The 17,360-nt window shown below is 33.1% G+C and overlaps 1 protein-coding gene across 1 annotated transcript; it reads left to right on the forward strand.

Moving 5' to 3' along the window:
* The first annotated feature begins 7,086 nt into the window (after nt 1-7,086).
* LOC105645391 (Zinc finger C-x8-C-x5-C-x3-H type family protein) lies at nt 7,087-17,343 on the forward strand. The gene is made up of 12 exons (XM_012230988.4): nt 7,087-7,312; nt 7,447-7,686; nt 9,071-9,181; nt 9,433-9,466; nt 10,461-10,602; nt 10,682-10,738; nt 11,943-12,040; nt 12,164-12,235; nt 12,388-12,602; nt 14,610-14,812; nt 15,393-15,611; nt 17,006-17,343. The coding sequence occupies exons 2-12, from the start codon at nt 7,560-7,562 to the stop codon at nt 17,075-17,077; spliced, it is 1,350 nt and encodes a 449-aa protein (XP_012086378.1). The 5' UTR covers nt 7,087-7,312; nt 7,447-7,559; the 3' UTR covers nt 17,078-17,343.
* Nucleotides 17,344-17,360: the final 17 nt, after the last annotated feature.

Below are 17,360 nucleotides of genomic sequence, written 5' to 3' on the forward strand. Positions count from 1 at the left end.
AAAGCTTCATTCTATTGGTAAGTTTTACTATTCCTGTGTAATGTACAAGCTTGGTAGATCCATTTAGTAATTTAACAAGTTTATGTTTAGGTAATCTAAGTAAAGATTCAAAGAAAGGGAGTTGGTAAGTCATATGATCAGTACATCTAGAATCTATAATCCAATCACCAATATTCTTAACATCATCAGTAATCATATTTGCAGAAAGTAAAATACCTGAGAAGAAGCAATTATTTGCAAGAGCAGTGTCATCCACTGAGCTTTCTAAATTCTTGCCTTTTATAGCTTTCATCTATTCCATCTGAACAATTCGAATGATGTTGCTATTCAAATCAGCAAATGACACTTAATAGAATCAGAAGTAGAATTAAAAGGTGCATTTGCCACCTCGTTGACTATATTGAGCTTGCCCTAGAGGTCGTCTTTGCTTCATATCATACCACCACTCTAGATAGCCATTTAACTTGAAACAAGAATTTCGAGTGTGGCCTTTAGATTTGCAGTGATTACAATATTGATTCTCCTTATCTGTAGAATCTCTTCTTCTATAAGTACTGTTAGAATCCGAAGGTTTGGCTTCCAAAACTTAAAACCTCCTTGTGCAAGCATTACAACAGTAGATTCAGTAGATTCAAAAGATACATGATTCACTTCTCTCAGTTTCTCAACATGAAGTGCCATAGAATAGGCCTTGTTAACTGAAGGAAAAGGATCCATCAAGAGGATTTGATTTCATACATTATCATATCCATCATTTAATCCCATTAAGAACTGAATCAATTTCATTTCATTATCAAGATCGTTATAAGTCGTAGTCACACTGCAATTACACACAGGTAATTTTTGCATGTAGCCATTTCATCCCGTTTCATCTTCAATTTAGTGAAATATACGGGGATAGGGTTATTACCCTATGAATAAGAAGATATATCTCATGCGATTTGATAAATCAAAGGTCTGTTACTGTCACCATACCTTTGCCGAAAATCATCATATAAATCTTTCGCAGTATCGACAAAGAGAAAAACCTATACCAGATCCTTCGAGATTGAGTTTAACAACCACGAAAAAACCATACTATCTGTTTGTCTCCACCATTCATAGTTGGGAGAATTTGGATCTAGTTTTTCAGAATGGTCATTGATGAAATCCAGTTTTTTTTTGCTCTCAAAGCAATGGTCACAGATCGACGCTAAGAGTGATAGTTCTATCCAATAAGAGTCATGTTAACCAGATTGAGACTAGGATGGTCTGAAAGTAAGAGGATCACGATTCATTCTTTCGATTAGAGTAACTGGAGTGTCATTAATAATATCATCACCGTCAACTATGGAAGGACCAATACCAGAAGGAAGAAAACAAGGAAAAGAGAGAGAGAGAGAGGATCGATTATGGTTTGATACCATAATGATGGAACCGACGTTATCAGTTATCAAAAGTTAATCAGGATCAAAATAAATAAAAATATCATTATTATTTCAAATGTTCTTCAACTACAGAGAGAAAATAGAAGATTATTTTCTAACTGATGAGAATTGGCCTTAAACTAATATATACCAATCCTTTCTAATTAAAAAGTAAACACCCTTATTATGCCAGTGGGCTACCAACTAGTCTAATAACTAGGACCACCAAAAAACTAAAAAAATAATATAAAATAATGTGACTTCAAAGGATTTGGGGACTAGTTTTTGTTTTTGAAAGAATCAAGGAATTACCTAAAGTTTTATGCTTTGTCGAGTAAAAATAATTTTAAAATGAATAAATGCATGGCAATTATAGGAAAACAATAAAGAAAGCAATTCAAGAACAAAAGGGAGTGTCATTTTAGGCTCGTTTCGAGGATTCTAGAATGACCACACATCGCCCAGTTAAGCAATAAAATATTGAATAAAGCATTTAAATGGATGGAACCAATAAAGAAATGAATGTCATCTCTAGCCCCTTAAAAGGATTCTAGGATGATCACATGTTTTCACAAATTTAAAGCCAAGAAAACATTCACAAAAAGCAATAAGGAAAGCATGAAAAAACCATAAAGAATTCAAAAAAGGGAGTATCATTTCTCGTCCCTTATGAGATTCTAAGACAATCACACGTCTCCCATCCATGCACATAAAGCAAAAAAGCAAGTTAAGAAGAAAAGGAGAAAGAGGAAAATGAGGGGTTTGTGGATTTGGTTCATAACTTGAGTTAAGTAGTCAAGTATGCCTGCTTATCCCATTAAATAGGAATAAGAATCAAGTAGTTCTTCCCATTGTTAAATTAGGGTTAATTGTGAAAAATGTGTTTTTATCAAATGTTGGCTTTAGTCACTATTTTGCCAGAAACAATATCATTTTGATTGAAAAAGTAGCTTTGATCACCAATTTGATTGAAAAGTTGATTTAATCCCCAATTTGATTGAAAAAGTGGCTTTAGTCAGCAATTTGATTGAACAATTGGCTTTAGTCACCATGTTTTTAGAAAAGCAGCTTTGGTTGTCATGTTTGTGGAAAATGTGGCTTTAATTGCCAAGTTTAAATGGAAAATCATTTGGTTTTAGTCATCAAAATGAGACGAAAAGTGTTTTTGACTTTAATCGCCATGTTTTAAAAAGCATTTGGTTTTACTTGGTAAAAGTTTAAAAAATAGGCTTCAGTTGTCATTGATTGAAAGTAGGTCATTTAACTTTAGTCGCTAAAGGTTTGAAAAGAAAAAAAAGAAGAAGAGAGACGAAGTAATGTGTAAATAAGGCAAAGCAACATGCAATTCTCCACAACACACAAGGCCAACAAGCAATCCTCAACATTCAATTATTTCAAGCATAGAAGTTATGTTTATGTCATTAAAAAGTTCAGAGTCTCATACTGAAGCCAATTGTAGTAAAGATGAAGAAATGCAAAATTATGAACTTGTAGGATCATGCTCTAAATAATAAGGCACAAGAGTTGTACCTAAGGCATTTTCTAAGTGTAGAAAAGAGACATATAGGATCTAAGAATATGATTCAAAGTCTCTAACCTAAGGTAAGTGATTCAAAGACTAAGTATTCATTCTAAGTATTTAAGCATTTACTTAGAACTAAGATATGCATACAATCTAGTTTCATTTAATTCTAAGAAGTCTAATTAGTCATGTTATTATTTATTTCTAAGTTAAATAAGTATTTAACTAATCCTAATCTGATTGAATATGCAACTTAATTAAATTTAAGTTAATTTTGCAATTGATTAAATCTTAAATTAATTGTGCTTTAATTTATTCCTAATCATGCATCTAATTAATCGTATGTAATTAGTTGAACCTAAATGATCATGCATTCAACTAAATAATTCTAGGCCAATGACTAATTACTTCTAATTGATCATGCAATTATTTAATTAATTCTAATACTAGCAAATGAAGCAAGTAGAAAAACTCAAAGAGAAACACCCCCTAAAAGAAGCAATCAATCAAGAATTCAAGTTTGGGGAATTAAATCAAGGAAAAAATTCTAAAAGTACTATGAAAAAGCCTTGCCAAAGTATCTCTAAATTTTGAGCTAGTGAAGAAACTTCAAGATTAATCTCCCTTTACAAATAAAAAAAATTTTTGATATAAATGAAAATCTTGATATTATGCATTCTCTATGCTTTTTGTCTATTTTTTTATCCTTTTTCTTTGTTTAGCTAAAAATATACCTCTAAAACGCCATTACAACCTGAATAAAAGACCTTCTGATCTTTTTAATTGTATACATTTCAATTGTGGAGAAGGGATGACTAATTTTTCCTATAGGAATGTTGAATTTATATTGTTAAACATCTTATTTAAAGGTTAAATAATTTTTGTGAAAATTCATATTCTATTTTGTCATAAGTTGAATGATTATTGGTGTTAAAAATCTTATTAACTTATGTTTAAATTAAGGAATGTGTTTTAGTGAAAAGTGAATTTTTACTGAAATATAATTAGCATAAGCAACACTTAATTTATTTTCATGTTAATGATTTTGATACTTTTGAAATTGTAAATAATTATCCCCAACTATATTAAAACTAGCTTTGTTAGTTTGTTTAGCTTGTATTTTAGTTTTTAGTTTTGTTTTGTTACTTGAGGACAAGCAACGGTTTAAGTTTGGGGAATTTTGATAAGTGTTATTTTTATAGTATTTTTAATATAATTTTATTTGTATTTTTAGTAATTTTAATTATTTTAGTTAGTTTTATTTAGTTTTATTTATATTTTTCATCAAAGCTTCCTTGAAAAATAATTTGCTTGATCTTATGGAAATTTGTAGGACTTTGGCACAGAAAAAAGTAAAATAAAGCAGAACACTCAGGTTCTAATATGCCCAGACCATGCAACTCAGCGCACCCGTGCTGGAATTAAGGAAAATCAGCATGGAGACTCAGGTCTTAGCACACCCAAGCCATGCTATATGGCACACCCGTGTCGCAAGAGGACATCAATCCAAAGGCGTGCTCACCTGAGCACGTTCCGTACTGCATCCCATCATGAAGACTCAGAGCCTAGCATGCCCTAGCCATGCTATGTGGCACGCCCATTCTACAGATTCTTCTCTAGACGTGCCCCTAAGCACGACCCGTGTTGAACATCCTTAGAACCCAGGCTTCTGCAAGCCCTGATTGTGCCAAATAGCACACCCGTGCTAAAGACCATATTTCGTATTTGGCCGAGAATGTCAGTTCCAGCCCATATAGCTTGTATGGACCCACATGAGATGCTTTTCTAATGTGCCAATCAAGTTTAAATCCTATTTAGACACTAGGAGAGTCCTAATTGGGAAGAAATACAAAGCCTAATAGTTTCCTATTTCCAAAAGATTTCTTACTCAATAAAGATTCACTTTCCTAAACGAACACGAAGATATTCTAGAAAGTCTATATAAATAAAGAGACTAGCCATAGTTGGTGGAATCCATTCATTGTATATTCCATTCATTGTATATTCCATCTGTAGTTCTATAATTTTTTGTTCTATTATTTTTTTTTTCTCTTTAAGACTTCAAGTGATCAAGCCTTGTGTCAAGATTCAAGGAAGCCGTCCACATTATTTGACTAGTTTTTATATCTAAACACTAAATCTTGTTTCTACTTTTCATTATTCACATTGATTATAGAATTATTATCAAGTTTAATTGAGTTTTATTTAATTATTATGTCGAACTAAACTCTCATATTAGGGATTTATGTAGCTTAATTTCTTTTCCAATTTATAGTATTAGATTTGTTTTACTTTGTTCAAAGTATAATTTATTATTGAACTTAATGCTTTCAGGCAGAGTTTCTCCCCTGGATTGATTTATTTCATTAATCACTATCGGGAGAAGGGTTTTTGATATGAAAAAGGTAATAAATTACAAAATAATAACTTGATGCAGAAGCTATATGGTTTGACTCATGGGGGTTTTCATAAGTTAACAACCTTAAGCTATCAATTCATAAACAAACCATAAAATTAATGATTTAATTCATGTTTGATTGCACTATTGGAATATAGGTAATTAGACCGAGTTAAAATAGCTAAAAATACATCGGGAGAGCTTGTTAGTGATTTTAGAGTTGTTTCCCCTACTTGAACAATTAAAATTGATTAACAAACTAATAAGATAAATTAGATAGAATTATGTGAAGTCAAAATCCCTAATAGTTTTTAATCCCTGATTTCTTTTAATCAAAAATTGCTTGCTTGATTTCTTTTTATTATCTTTATTTGTCGAATTTAGTTTCTTAAAATAATTTCTCTAAATCGCCGTTTAAATAATAGCAGGTTAACACAATTTTGGTACTTGGTATACAATCCCTGTGGAAATGATACTCTTCTTATTCTATATTACTTGTTGTGATTTCGCACACTTGCGAAAATCACTATCAAATATCTTCATACTTTATCAATATTTGCTTATCCAAGACACAAATGAAACATATATATGCAATACTACCATTAAGCCAAAGACTTTGCATTTCGTGTCACATAAAACCGCACGAAAAAAAAAAATCAAGAATACAATTTATAATGGGTTTCAGAACATTCCTCTTTCATTTCCCCCTTAATTACAATTCAAAACAACTGCATTACCAATTGCATTTTACTGTAACTTCCATACATTCATCACATTACATGTTATAGTTGTAAAAGCCAAAGGGATTTGAGTTTCATACCTTCAAATGTTTTGCAGCAGCTTCTCTTTCTCCTTTTGGCTTTAATCTCCCAAATTATCTAACTCAAACTTTCTACCCATTCAGGCCATTAATATGCAATTCGAACATCATTGCCCCTCAATAATCATAGAAAACTATCCATTAATTTATCATTGTCAGTCGATGCCTTCTCGGCCTTTAATTCCGCATTTCTTCTTCACTGCACTTTTATCCTAAATGATTTTCTTTGTTCTTAACTTTGCAACACCATCATCTCTTCAATTATGCTATGAAATTCCATCTTTACCCTTTCATTAATGAGTTTAATTTTCTAATACAACCCTCTAAAATGATTCAATCTTACTTAATACGCATTTGACTTTTATAGCCCACCATCCTCTTAATTTATTATCTGCATATCACCCTGAGTCGGGCTATATATATTTACCGTATATTAAATGATTTGAATGCACAGGCGTAGAGGTGGCCACGATTTTGGTTCTAAATAATGTGAAATTGGAATCGAACTAGAAACTGACTGTTTCGATTCCGATTTGAAACCGGCTGGTTATGGTTCTTCCTCAAGGGTTCTAAAACTAACGATTTCAGATAGTTATCGATCGATTTTTCGATTGTTTACATAATTTTTAAAATAAATATCCTTCAAACTAGACGTAACTTGCACAAATATCCTTAAAACTAGATATTATATAATCGTTTATAGTCGTTAAGACTTGGGAAGTAAGTGAAGATCTTAACAAAAACTTTTGAAAAAAAAAAAAATGTGTTAGAACCGACTGAAACCGTTGGTTCGAATCGGTTGTCAAAATGTTCAGTTTTGGCCGGTTCTCAAAACTACTGGTTTACGGTTCAAAAAAATTTAGAATTATAACTGAACCTCGACCCCAGGTTACGGTTATGGTTCTAGCGGGCTCTGGTTCTGCATGGTTTCGGTTCCAGTTCGGCGATTTCGATTCCAAAAACCTGATTTTGGCGACCCCTGCACCAGCGAGCCGAACTGTCTATATGCGCTCTTTAGATTATAGCAAATCCACCCATCTCGCATTGCCCGCGCTGTATCGACCTCAGTCTCAGTTTCAGTTTCAACGATCCAGAATTGAAGACTCTGTCTTTTCAGTGCTAGGGTTAACAGTATCTCCAGGGATTTCTTTCTTTCCTTTCTCTAGGTGCCGCTTGTCGTTAATTGTTCTATTCACATCTCCATTATTCTAATTAGATACGTTCACTTGCTCGGTTCTGAAAATTTCTGCCTTTTTCACTTTCTGTTAACTAAAAATCCATAATTACCTTTAACGTGCAGGAATATTTCCTATTTGTGCTTGAATCGGAATGGGAATTGGTTTCTTCTCATATTATTTATATTCAGACCCTCTTTGAAGATTTATTTTATTTTATATATTCGGTTTGAGAAAAATGGTGGAAAGGAAGCCCTTCAAGACTAAGTTATGTGTATTGTATCAGAAGGGTCACTGTCCGCGTCAGAATTGCTCCTTTGCGCATGGAAATGCTGAGCTTCGGCAATTTTCTGGTTCTTATAATGGTAAATTAGCTCCTTCTCGTGTCCCTCGGTTTCTGCCAATTGTAGTTTTATGCGTAAAGTCTCAGCATTTTTTGTTGTTATTTAGTTTTGTTTCGATTATTAAATCTTTATGCCTCAGTTGTATTTTTGTTTGATATATTTTCCAGTGATAGTTTTGAATGTGAGAATTGATTGCCGCTATCAACGTGGTTTTGATTCTTTTGAACATGTATTAGTCTTTCTGATTTTTCCTGGCTTTCAATGTTATTTTTTTAAAGACACTTCATCATTTTGTAGGTTTGGATGGAGGTTAGTTCTTTTTTAATTTTTGCTCCAGACTTGTCCACTGGATCTTGCTGCTTCCTTTCTTGGTTTATTCATGTTCTTCATTGCCAGAGCATTATGAAACAAGCTTTTTATGTCGCTCTCTCTCAATTTTTTTTAATTAATTTATTAATTTTTCTTTTGGTTTTTTAACTAAGCCATATTATGTTAATTTTCTTTATCTAAAATTTGTGTTGGGATGAAGGATTTGCATTTTTCAAATTATTTTGCCTGAGTCAGTGAAATGTCCAGATACATTGACCTATGAAATGCGTACAAGGAGATCATGGATTTATTGTTGTAGTGATTGGAGATGCAATCAAAACGCCTTCTGGAGATATGGGTTGCATCATATCAGCAGTGTGGCTTCCTAACTTATGAATGGAGATATCTGTTGACAGGGTTGATACTTTTGATAATGATGGTTTTGGCATTTATCCTGGTTATCTTTATCATCGTTTATCTAACTGTATCTGCCAACTGCAACTATTTGATGAAGGATTGGTATTAGGTTTCTTGAAGTTCATGTTCTAATGGTGATATGAGATCACAGGCAAATGTTATATCTGATTCAACAAATATATACAGGTGGAGGTCATGTGTCCACTCTATTTATCACTTCTCCTTGAATGACATTGTGGAGGGATATCTTAAACGAAGAAATTATGCAGTTTATGCAAGTTATTTCCTGAAGAAACCAATTCTTTTTTGTATATTATTTCTCAGTATGGCATAGTGGAGAACTCTTTATTGTTCGATTGTATTGCCTGTCTTATTGGTCAAGGAGAAGATGGAATATATCAACTATTCCTTATGCCATCCTACTTTGATATTCAAAAAGTTCTCCTATTATATGGTGAAGTTTCTGTTTCTATTCTTTACATGAGGTGCTAGTTTCATGGCCTCTTTTGGAATTGGGAAGCAGGCACTATTACTGTTCATTATTATGTTACTCTTTTTGTTCCATGTGATGGTAAGCTTAGTCTCATTACAATTTGGGGGTTCTCTGCTTGCTGTTATGGGATGATATAAGTATGATGACATATGTACTGTAATGAAAATTCTTTTTATTCCAATGCAGGTAAGCGGGACCAACGAGGGGGTGACTTGAGGGATAAGCTTGACAAGAGGTTTTCTCCACTGCATAGGTATTCTCCAGGAAGAGATACAAGAGATCGGCGCACATTTCGTGGTCAGAAATTGTGTCCTTATAGCATGGCTGCATTTTAAATCAATATAATATTTTTCTCATTTTCATTTCTTGGCTATAGATTAACTGAGTTGTTCACTTGAACTTCTTGATTATATGTACTTCTTCTCTCTTTAGATTTTGGATGCAACCGGTAATGTTTGTGGAAATAAAATATAAGTTTCTGCTTGTTTTATTGTGAAATTTTAATCATTCCTTACTTGTACCCCTCTTGTCTTCTATGTGTATTTCAGGATCTAGCCCTTCCAGGTCACTTGAGGAGAACGGGTAAGTTAAAAGGAATTCATCTTTTACTTCTACCAATTTATGTGAGGTTCTTTGAGTACTTCCTTTACTGAGGCATCTGTATTGTGGCTATATTAGCTTTCATTGCTTTGGTTTTATCCTTTTTATTTTTCATTCCTCACAATGTATAATACTATCCTTTAATCATTTTGAACCATTAGAGAGGGTTTGCTGGATCTCCAGTCAAGTCTTTATGAGAGTAGTTGCATCCTATGCAACAGAATTTCAAATTATTCAATGAAATTTTATTACTTTGCCTATCTAATAGTTGAGAAGGCACAAGGGGCAATCCTAGTGCTTCAATCATTCAGAATTGGACAACTTTAAATCTCAGGCATTGCATGAGGGCTGTGTTATGCACGTCTTGCCAATGTTTCACAGGATTTTGAAGAGGAATGAGTACTTTTTCTTCTTTCTCACACCCTTTGAGCCTTAAAAGCACGCTTGCCTCTAGGCTCCAAGACCCCTTTGATCCTTATGGGCATTTCACCTTAATAACTATGGGCATCTTTCCAATTTTATGAGAAGCTAACAAGTTCAATCCATTCAAAAGATATCTTTAACATTTCAAAAATCCAAAGAGCCCTTGGTAAGTTTGGGGAAAAGGCCAAATTCCTTATGAACAATCTTACGGGGTACATGGCCTGGCTGGTGGACATTCTCCATCACAAAGGCTTGTATTTGTCAATTAATGCTTCTGCTTGATCATATTGGATCATTAGGTAGTTGAATTTTTCCTCAATTTGAGTTCTCCATTTCAAAAAATGCTAGAATTGTGAGGTCATTGGTAAGCACGGCAAGTTGACTGTGTTTTTTGATTAGGTCTGAAAATAAAAAATTTGAGGTATCTTTTGAAGAAAATCTGGATGATTTAAATAAGCATTCTCTGCATGTTATATCATAGACTTTTGATTTTTTTGTTTTTTTTTGGGTTTCTATGTACATATATTTGGGTTCTGTAATGACTTCTTTATAGTGAGAGAAAACGCAGGAAAAAACAGCATGTCGATGGCCACAATGATTTTTCTGGAAGTCCAAAAAGCTCAGATGTGGCAGAAGATTGGGCTAAAAGAAGAAAAAGCAAACCAACTGATTCTAGAATTGTTCTTAAGGAGCAGGTTAGAAGACTTCAGTGAGTTTGTTTGTGCATCTCTAATAGTTTCGTTCTTATTTTTTTTCCTTTTTGGAAACCTTCAGCTAATAGAGTTGCATTCAGAGATCGACATGCTTGATCAACGAAAATCCCAATTAAGGGTCAGTTGAGTTGGTATTATTTTTTTTTTTACAACTCTTATATGTTGTGCTTTTGCCCGAGATTCCTTTTGTTGTTTTATGTGTTGTAACTCCCTATTTGGAAAAATTGAATTCATTTTGGATTCCGTATTTTCATGTTTGGAATATTAAGAAAGAATTTCATTACAGTACTAAAAGTTCAAGTCTTTGGAATTGAATATACCTAAATCAAATTTTATTAAAATAGTTGAATTTCCAAATGAATTTCACAAAACTAACAAAACAACTTTTAAGGACATAAATGTCCATATTATCTCATTATTTTTCTCTCTTTAACTTCTATTCTTTCTCTGTCATCTTCCTCCTCTTTCTTCATCTCTCTCTCTCTCTCTCTCTCTCTCTCTCTCTCTCGAATGTTTCTATCTTCTTTATGTTTCTCTTTCCTCTATTAATTAAAATTTTTTTATATATTCTAAAAATTAAAGATTGATTATAAATATAAGCTATATTTGTTTTTCCACCTGTGTTACTTTTACCATCAAATTGTAATATTAAGGACATTTTAAGTTGTGTCATTTTGAACATGGGAATTCATTAACTATATTTCTAATTCATTATTCCAAATGAGTCCTAAGACTAACCTGCCAATTTGTTGTTTATAGAAAATACTAGGTTATAAGATTCTATATTTTCTTTCATTTTTTTTTTTCATGCCATCACATCAAATGGTTTCGAGGTGTATCTTTAATGATTTTATATTTCTCTTTTTTAATTGGTATTAGGCAATGTTGGATTAAGGGTTTGAAACCCATGGAATTTGTAAAAATTCATGAAATAAAAACATGGGTTTTTAATTACATGGATTTATACAATTTCTCTTGTGTGGCATATATATTAATAATTAATTTAAGGGTATTTTCATAAGTAGAAAACACTTTTTAAAATAATTATTTGTTAAAGTGATGAATTTGACAAAACCCCAATTTACATGTGAGTTTGCAAAAACTCTCAAAAGTAATGATTGCAATGAATGAGGATTTTGAATAATTCATGGAATTTACCCCATTTTTTTTTTTAATTTTTTTGTGCCAAAGGAGGGATTTGTGCCAAATCTATAGATTGTTCAAAATTCCTCATACCAAAGATAGCCAATAATGCCTATATTTCAATATGTTATGAAACTGAGGCATTGATTTTGTTTGTTTGTTGAATATACTTTATGAAGACAATAGTGGATGAGAGAGTTGAAGAAGCAGATATTCTTACTTCCAGAATTCAGGAGCTTGATTCTCAATTGGCCAAAGAGAAAGAGGAATATAAGAGGTGGTTATGAATTGGATTGCATAAATTATCCTTTTTGTCTGTCAATGAGAAATGTGTTATCTGCTGATGGAGTCTTCTTTTTTCTTCTTTAATCACTTCACTCTTTGTGATTGACTTTTCCAGAACCATTTCAAAAATTAAGAAGTTTGTCAAAGCACACAAGCGCTATGTGCGGGTTCAGGAGGAACTAAAAAGGTAAGTTTTTGTTTGACATTTCACAGGTCCCTCTTGTACATTTCGTGTTTGAATTTATTTGACACATCTGGTCTTTTTGAAGTTCTCTAGTTTAAGGATATGTTTTTGGAATTGGCTATTGTTCAATTAAGTTTATCCATGGAAATGCATAGGTCACAAGTTCGACTTCAGAAGTTGGGGGATCAGCTTGGCTCTGGCTCTGCGACAGCTGGTGGTAATGAAGATGATTCAAGCATCAATATTGTTAGTGATGGAGAGGCTCCTGGTTATCATGCTACCAGCCTGCAGAACGAGGTGCAGAATAATTCTTCTCCTGGCAAGAAAGGCCTGCGTGTTAAACATGATACTGCAGAGGAAGTGGCAAAAGGTGATGATTTCTCGGCCATGCTTTCTGAAAGTTGTAGGATGGTCAGCATTTCTTCAGTCCCTAGATTATGTTTTTTCTTTAATACAGTAAATGGAGGCTGAAATGCTTACAGTATGTTAAACAGTCATGTCAAGAAATCATAGGAAAACCTGCGTCACATCTGCATCTTTGTCAATATATTGGTGCTCCTTTATAGTATAGAGCTGAAAGCTATCTATGTGCCACGCTAGAAGAATAGGTTGTAAAACAGCTCTTTTCAATCTATGAGGCAATGCCTTCCATACCATGCTAAACATTTGCATCGTTGACTAACTACTGACCAGTTTGGAAGTTTGAATGCGCTAAAGTTGTGGAAGACAAGGAAGCAAGAGGAATTACTAGGATGATGGTGGATAAGCGAGAAAGGATTTAATTTAATGACCAAGCACTCTGAAGACGTAGCCCTAAACTGAAAGGAATGGAGGAAACAAATCTAGGTAGCTGAACCCAATTAGTTTGGGAGTATGGCCCAGTTGAGTTGAGTGAGCAATTTGTGGATATACAAGCTTTTGTTGGACTTATTTGACTTTTGTCTTGTAAGCAATTTTGCTATTGCATGGATGTTGGCATTGCCTTGTGCCCATTAATGTCATATCTCTTTGATTCATCAAAAAATTGTTTATTATGACGGCCTAGAACTGATATGAGGTGTATTTGGTCATAGTTGGTCTAGATTATTAATCATTGTCTGGGCATATGTGTAGAGTTTGATTAGTTAGTGGCGTTTTGTCTGTTATTGCTTTACTTTTATTCTTGCTTTCAAGGTCCTATAAGTAGGGGGGCAGTATTGGATATAACAAGATAACACAACATGAACCCAACATGAAATTAACAGGTTTGGGCTTATCATTATTCTGTAGACTCAAATTTGTGACATGAAAGGAATTGTGCTGTGTCTTGGGAAAATTGGCTAATCTATTAATGAAACGAATAAAGCTGAAGTGAGTCAAATCTAAGATTAGTTTTGACTGAAGGAGAGGGATGTTATCTCCTCTATAACAAGAGAAGACTATCCTCTCTTTTTGATTAATGAACATAAAAAGAAAAAAATGAAAAAGATGTCGTGAAAGGATATAATTTTCCTTAAAACATGATTTTTGGACTTATCTGTTAATAGGTCTCAATTAATCTTATAATTTTTTTCACATGATGTGAATATTTTTTTTTTGAAAATGTGAAATTATTAACGTTGTGTTTTATTACTCATTTAATAATTGGGTCATGTTCTTGTTTTAATTTTTGACCTGATAAGCTAATCTATCTTGTGTTCAGTTTGGCCCAAGTTATATTGGTGTCTTGATACGACACAAACATGACCCATGAACATGAATTCTCTCCCTTTACATAGTAGTTGCAAAATCAAAGACGGACTAAGAATTTTCAACTCTGCCTTTTCCTGAATCAAGAAATAATGAGCTTTCTATCTTTCCTGACACCACTCAGTTGTGAACAAATTTCCTTGTTTCAATGCATAAAACTATCATTAGATCCTGGGTATTTGTAGAAAAATTTATCTTTGCAAAGCATCTTTATGTACTCAGTTGTCCAAATTCAAATACCTCTCCCATTGTGAGAAATACCTCTCTCATTGCTTGTCAACTGGCTCTCTAACACTCCTTATCTCAGTTAGGCTTTGGATTCCCAGTAGTAGCTTAAAACCGTTTGTTGTTTTGACATAGAAATGCCAAAGACACTCCCATTAAGGGGTTATAAAGAGCATGAATTGAAAAAGACCGGCTGGTAACAACCATTAATAGCATTGAGACTAATAATGCATGTTACCTGATGTGAGACTCATGAATTACTAGCAAAGACTTTAATGGATCTTGCTTAAAGATAATTTGTCTTAAATTATCCCATGATTTGCGGTTCGGTCATTACAAAGTCACTTCAATTGGTCATCACCAGTAATTTCTGCTTAAAACTAGACAATATCATTCAATGGCTGATACCTTTCTTGAATTTTAGCAAATTTGAATGGTGGAGGATATCACACTGCGACTAACGGAGTGGGAAAGCTTTCTCAATTGAGCGCGCACCATGGACAGTTGAATGTTAACAAAGACTTTGGAAAGGTCGACAATGGGAGTAATTCTCATCAGCCTATCGGACATGAAAGCAAACAAAAGAAAGGAAAGAGTTTTTCTGCAAGCATCTCCTCTGCAGAGAAGGTTCTCTCTCTCTCTCTTTCTCTCTGTTGCTTTTCCTGGATGCCTTTTTAGTATGTGGGAGTTTTATTTTTCTGTAGTGGTTCAGTTTTTCATCAGTTTATGATATAGATACCATTCATTAGGTTTTTTGCATAAATACTTCATTATGATGTAAGGCCCTTTTTCAGTTGAAAATTTATGAGACAACCTTGCTAATCTGAAGTATTTGTTAAAATAAGTAATAAGTGAGAAGTGTTTCCAGGAAGATGGGAAGGGAAGGGATATGTCTATGTTTGGAAATGCACTGTGGCATCAGCAGATATAGAGTTGGCTGCATTGAAACCGAGTAGAAAACTATCACAGCAACATCTAGGGGATCTATAGATCCTTACTTGTCTTCCACTGTTTTTCCTCCTAACAGATACTATATATGTTGCTTGCTCGGACCTTTTAATGAATAAAACAATTGAGGAACTTCAAAATTTTGAAATTAGGAAGAAAGTGAGAGACGGAGGGTTGCCTTCTATTATTTGTCATTTTCATGGAGTTGTCAAAATCCAATTTACGAAAATATTCAGCAGTTTGTGTCTTGATTGTTCAGCAAAAGGGTTCAGGGTTGGGGCCTCTGGCACCATCAACGAGCATGGCTGCTCATGCAATTGATGAATTAGTTGAGATTGAAGTGGAGGAGAATATTGAGGTGGTCGAAACTATTTCAACAGAAATTGATAAAGGAGCCACTACATATGGGGTCAGAAGGTTGCCAGTTCTGCTTCCTCCTCCTCCTCCTCCTCCAGTCCCTCGAAATGCTTATTTACAGGTTTGTTCAGTTTCTTGATTATAGTTTCCGATAGATTATTGCTTGGACAACCTGGTACACACTTGCACTTGAGATGATATGGTTATGTGAATTGTGGAGATGTTGAAGCTATGTATATTATGTATAGAAGAATGAATGGTTGTGGACATTTGAATGAACAGTGAAGTACATGGTTTAATGTAAATATTTACAAAAAATGACTAACCTAATCTTAAATATAGTCCTACTTATAAATGAAATCCAAATACTCTTAGCCCTAGAATATTAAGAAAAATGAAATCCAAGCATGAATTTAGAGTATAAGAATGAAGAGCTAATAGAAGATGTTTATATGAGTTAACTATTGATTGGTGATGGAAACAAGGACATGTTTGATAGTCTGATTCTGGAAAGATTAGCTATTGATGTGAGAATGCAAGTTAATTACTTGATGATATATTAAGCAAGCGATTATTATATTTTTCTTTGGCTGGTAATGAACTCGATCAATGTAGGCATGCCATTCAATAGTATCTTTTTTTTTTTATTGGAAAAACTAACATTTCATTTTGAAAGAAATGTCACTTTAATCAAGTGGTGACATCTGTAACTCTAATTCAAAAAATTGCTTTCTTTTTTAATTGAAAAACTATGCTCTAAATAAGATGTGTGTAAATATGGAGGCTTTTTAGATGCTGAGTGTGTACAAAATATTACATTTGAAATATATTGCCTGTTCACTGGTTATGAATATTGATTCTATTGAATTCGACTTGATTTCTTAAAAGTTCTTTGGATTATAGAATAATGCTCTATGCTTATGTATTGCCATTTGGTTTAGGATTAAGGCTTGGTTGTGTTCTTGCTGATCTTTTTTTCTTCTTTTGTTTTCCTGTTATTTTTCTATTAGAACTTGTGAGCAAATTTCAAATCTAAGAAAAATTATTGGACAAAAAATGAGATCATATTATAAATATTTTTAAGAGTTAAATTTAGAATTTCCTAAAGAAAAGTAAATTTAGATTCAGTATTCAATTCAATAATTATTATACCAATAATATCTATATTACTGACTGTTTGTAGGTTATGTATATATAAAATTTGAAGTAAATACAACTGTATTTTGAGTGAATATTAGTAGTAAGTTAGGGTTCACTTATTGGTTTAAGGGTTGAATTAATGGTCTTTGGATACATTAGATAGATCTATGGCGTAAAATTTTAGAAGCTTATGTAAAAAATAGAGACAACTGACGAGGCGCAAAGTCATTGTCTGGGAAATTGTATTCTTCTACTAAGGTTATCTTTACGATTTGCACCCTACTATGTATTGGTTCTTTTTCTATAGCAACTGTTGTTGAGCTTTTTTTTTTTTTTTTTTTTTTTTTTTTTTTTCTTTTTTATCTTGATTATCAGTACAAGGGCAAAGACAAGGATGTGGATGTGGGAGGGCTGGAGGAGGAGATGGTGGATGTTGACATTGTTTAATATCACAAAATGGTAAATGATTATAGTGTTTTTATATATCTTTTGGTACACTGGAATCAGGGATTGTTAAGCTTCATGTGCATAGTTCTGGGTTATGATGAGGGACAAGAATTCTGTGATGGTCTGTGTGTGTGTTCTCTTTTTTCCCTACAAGGACTGGATTCTTTATATGCACATTACTAACTTAGGACGTCTCTAATTAGTTTGTCTAAACTATTTTTGTATTTTAATTATAAGTAAACAAGTCAATCTTATTTTCTTAATAATGCTTTTGAAGTAATTA

This window comes from Jatropha curcas, chromosome 3 (genome assembly GCF_041381405.1).
Source record: "Jatropha curcas cultivar XTBG-Jc1 chromosome 3, XTBG_Jcur_1.0, whole genome shotgun sequence".
Taxonomy (NCBI): domain Eukaryota; kingdom Viridiplantae; phylum Streptophyta; class Magnoliopsida; order Malpighiales; family Euphorbiaceae; genus Jatropha; species Jatropha curcas.

Coding starts and splice junctions, on each gene's coding strand:
- LOC105645391 (XM_012230988.4), top strand. CDS start 7,560: ATGGTGGAAAGGAAGCCCTTCAAGACTAAGTTATGTGTATTGTATCAG. Junction 9,182..9,432: donor AGATCGGCGCACATTTCGTG/GTCAGAAATTGT, acceptor TGTGTATTTCAG/GATCTAGCCCTTCCAGGTCA. Junction 10,603..10,681: donor GAATTGTTCTTAAGGAGCAG/GTTAGAAGACTT, acceptor GGAAACCTTCAG/CTAATAGAGTTGCATTCAGA.